At 59.4% G+C, this 3,494-nt stretch overlaps 1 protein-coding gene across 1 annotated transcript; it reads right to left on the reverse strand.

The window, feature by feature from the left end:
• Positions 1 to 533: 533 nt before the first annotated feature.
• Positions 534 to 2,387, reverse strand: LOC109761568 (aspartyl protease family protein At5g10770). The gene is made up of 3 exons (XM_020320387.4): positions 2,125 to 2,387; positions 1,635 to 2,037; positions 534 to 1,561 (listed from the first exon to the last, which is right to left on the reverse strand). Exons 1-3 carry the CDS (start codon positions 2,300 to 2,302, stop codon positions 667 to 669), a joined length of 1,476 nt encoding a protein of 491 aa, XP_020175976.1. The 5' UTR covers positions 2,303 to 2,387; the 3' UTR covers positions 534 to 666.
• Positions 2,388 to 3,494: the final 1,107 nt, after the last annotated feature.

The following is a 3,494-nucleotide window of genomic DNA, read 5'->3' on the forward strand; positions in this document are numbered from 1 at the left end:
GTTATATAAATGTAAGTCGTATTATGATTAACTTTCGCTCCCATTTTTTTTGAAATGAAAGGGGTTGCCCCCCCCCCCCCCCCCCCCCCAATTTTTAGTAAAAAGTAAAGGCACAACCAACACTGGACTGTTATCAGCTCTCGGCTCCAGCCATAAGTAGCTGCAGCAGACTTATTACGGGACTGAAAGGAGAAAACGTTTCTCAGAAAGAAGCTAGTCTTTGGCTAAAAACCAAAAGAGAGGTGAAAGAGAGCAGAGCTACAACAGCTCCATTATCTAACAACCCCAGCATCATCAACACGCCAAGCAATCCTAAGCAGTTCCCCGCGATGATGGTTGAGCAGCTTCAAACATCGGAGAAGTAACGCAGCCCGGGAGTCCGGATACAGCACCTTCCATTGATGAATATGCTTCCCCACCAAATCCAGCACACACCCGATACTTCTCCATTTTCTTTCCTGGAAAACAAATTCATTTCGAAGCTTTTCGCTCCCATACCTGTGACTCAATGAGAGAGGTGGGTCCCACTTGCATGGCAAATATGAAGTTAGCATTATGACGACAATGTGTTTGTGGTTTGGCTCGACAGATGTTGCCAATACAACGACAGGGCAAAGAAGAGGATTGAGCACGTGCGCTGGCCGCCGCGCGCTAGCTCAGGGTCAGCTAGCACGCACCACGGCGGAAGCCCACAGCCCCTCCGGCGACGTCATAGAGCACCTCGTGCGTCTGCTGCTGCACGTTGCCGATGAAGCCGAGCGCGAAATCTGCGGCGACGGGCGCGAAGGCGAGGCATCCGTCCAGCAGGACGGCGAGAAGGTCAAGCTCGATGACGGCGCCGCCGTCGAACACCAGGGAGACCGCGGGCACCGTCACGTTGGTGACTCCCACGAAGTCGAAGCAGGTGTCGAGGTTCCCCGTCGGGGCGCGCGTCTTGTACGCCCCCATGGCGTTCCTGAACGCCAGCCGCAGCGCGCGGTACGCGGTGGGTGGCAGCTGCGTGATGATGGCGCTCGAGTCCATGACCGTCCCGCCGGAGAAAACCACCGGCGGCACGTTGAGCCGCCGCCCGGCGACCTCGATGCCCTCGAGCCGCACCACGTAGATGGTCGGGTTGATGACGTTGGCGTTCCTGACCAGCGGCGTGGTCGCGAATGTGCCCGAGCCGCCGCCGCCGTCGCCGTCGGCCGGCCCGCCGATGGAGAGGAAGCCGGCCGCGCTGGGCGCCGGGACGCAGTAGGAGAAGGCGTTGCCGTAGGCGCGGGCCGTCTGCGAGAGGAGCGACTGCGGCCCGCCGCCGAGCGACATGGTCCCGGAGGCCTGGGCGCTGAACTTGCCGCGGACGGCGTGGCTGCACCCGAACCGGAAGTTGAGGAAGGTGGTGCTGGGGCTGATGGTCAGCGTGTCGGTCATGTACGTCCCGAGCGTCAGCCGGTGATCGCTGTACTCGATCCGGTACAGGCAGTCTCCGGTGGAGTTGGGCTTGGAGCAGCCATTGGCGTAGCCACCGAGGGTTCGGCAGGCGCGGGAGCCGCAGCGGACGGGCGCGCCGGTGCTCGACCTGTACGCCAATGGATATTACATTACTGCATCTAGAAGACAGTACAAAATACAACCAGTGGTACTTTGCTGACCTGCGGGGATCGAAGAAGGCGTTCCGCTGCGGGTAGCACTGGGGGATGGGGCACGGGAGGCACTGGATCCACGGCACGTCCTCGGTGGTGTCGATGGCCATGGTCTGTGACAGGACCATGGGGTCGTCCTCGTCGTCCTCGTCGATCGCCGCCTGGCCGCCGGAGCCAGAGCCGATGCCGAAGCTCCCTCGGAGCATGAAGTCCACCTGCATCATGTCCACGTGCGGCCTGGCCGGGTGGAGCACGTCGTCCACCTCGCCGGTGGCCTTCCTTCGGACGTAGTCCGTGCGGGCCTGGTCCCAGCGGAGCATCTCGACCAGGGGCGGCGGCGTGCCCTCCGACGGCGAGCACGGGCCGTACGGCCGGTGCAGCGGCACCCACGTACCATTCGCGGATGGAGTCACTGCAAAAAAGAAGAAGAAGAAGAAGCATGTATCACGTATGGTTCTCGCAACACATCTTCGTCATCTCGTCTACCTAATGTACGTACCCTTGAGGCCAGAGCAGATGGATTTTGGCTCCATCAGGTGGCTGGTCTGCGCCACCATGTAGCGCTGCCGGCGGCGTTCCTGATGTGCTCCTCCGCCATGCGCAATGGCCGAACTAACGGACAAGAGGAGGAGGAGCACGCCGAGTGCTACTAGCGGCGGGCTAGAAGCACTGGCCATGGCCTCCTCTGTGGTGTCGCCGTTTCCAGCCGATCTAGCTCTACATATGCTTTCATGCCCTCAACGTGTCGTTTGCACTGTACTTGTAAAACCAGTTAACTAAGACCAAGGAGCTGTTCGGTGATCCACTAGCTCCACCAAATTTAAGGATCTGCGGAGCATCTATTCCCCCGCTTTGGGACTTTTAACTAGCACTCCGCTAACTCTCGGAGCCAGAGTGTGGAGAGGAGGAGGGCCGAACAGGCCCTAAGACTTGGTGAAGTCTCGATGATGATCACCGGGGGCCAACAACAGTGTCCAGATGGGATGCTGCGTCAAGGAGGAGCCGCCATCCCCGCCACGCGTCAAGGAGGAGCCGACGGTCCTTCCACGCAGCCAGACTGGGTGCTTCCCCCAGCCGGCATCCCCGTCACACTGATTCTGGCGCGGCAAGGAGGTGGCGCCGCCACTCCCGCCCCGTCGGCAGTCGGGGGGGGGGGGGGGGGGTGCAGTCGTTGTGACTGAGGCGGAGGCGCCCTCCACGATAATCAGCAACACGCGTGGCTGCCTCCTTCACTAGCTCAGTAGTGGTTGGGGTGACACATCCTCGTGCACCATGGCGGCAACCGAGGAGGCGCGAGGTGTCGAGCGGCGTTCGCGATGTCGGATGTGGCGTCAGACTGGGTCGACGTCGACCCCGACCTCGTGTTGGCATGGGCCGAAGATCGGTCCAGGACCACCGCGTACATGTTCGCCCGCCGACGACATTGGATCAACGACCAACTCTAGAAACAGGGGCCGGCCAAATCCGAGCTCTTGGCCCGCAACCTTGCTGGCAAGGGCAAGGGTGGGCAGCGAGGGCCGGAGTCTACGCCTGACCCTCGCCGCCAGGCGGACGTGGTCGAGCAAATGCGCCGCGAGCATGCAGCAGCGCTCGATTAGGTCCACGACAACACCTGAAGGCCTTCAGTCATCGGAAGAACGATGAAGAAGAATGAGGTGTTGGCGGCCTCGAAAGCCATGCCTACAAGGTCACCGTCCGGTACCTCATTTAGTTTAGTTTAAATTTGGTACAGTTTAATTGAACTTTGTTAACTTTCGTCCTTTTGGTTGAAATATCAAAATTTAATAAATATCGTTCGGTTTACATGAGTTTTGTCCTTTTTTGAAAGGTTTGTTTTAAATGAAACGGACTTGTCCGCAGTTATTTGGT

The sequence above is a fragment of the Aegilops tauschii genome, chromosome 7 (assembly GCF_002575655.3).
Source record: "Aegilops tauschii subsp. strangulata cultivar AL8/78 chromosome 7, Aet v6.0, whole genome shotgun sequence".
Lineage (NCBI taxonomy): Eukaryota > Viridiplantae > Streptophyta > Magnoliopsida > Poales > Poaceae > Aegilops > Aegilops tauschii.

What these genes read in the sequence shown, in the direction of transcription:
- LOC109761568 (XM_020320387.4), bottom strand. Translation starts at nt 2,302, where the DNA reads ATGGCCAGTGCTTCTAGCCCGCCGCTAGTAGCACTCGGCGTGCTCCTC. An exon ending in CATCTGCTCTGGCCTCAAGG is followed by an intron (nt 2,038 to 2,124) that starts GTACGTACATTA and finishes TCTTTTTTGCAG; the next exon opens with TGACTCCATCCGCGAATGGT. An exon ending in GCCTTCTTCGATCCCCGCAG is followed by an intron (nt 1,562 to 1,634) that starts GTCAGCAAAGTA and finishes ATTGGCGTACAG; the next exon opens with GTCGAGCACCGGCGCGCCCG.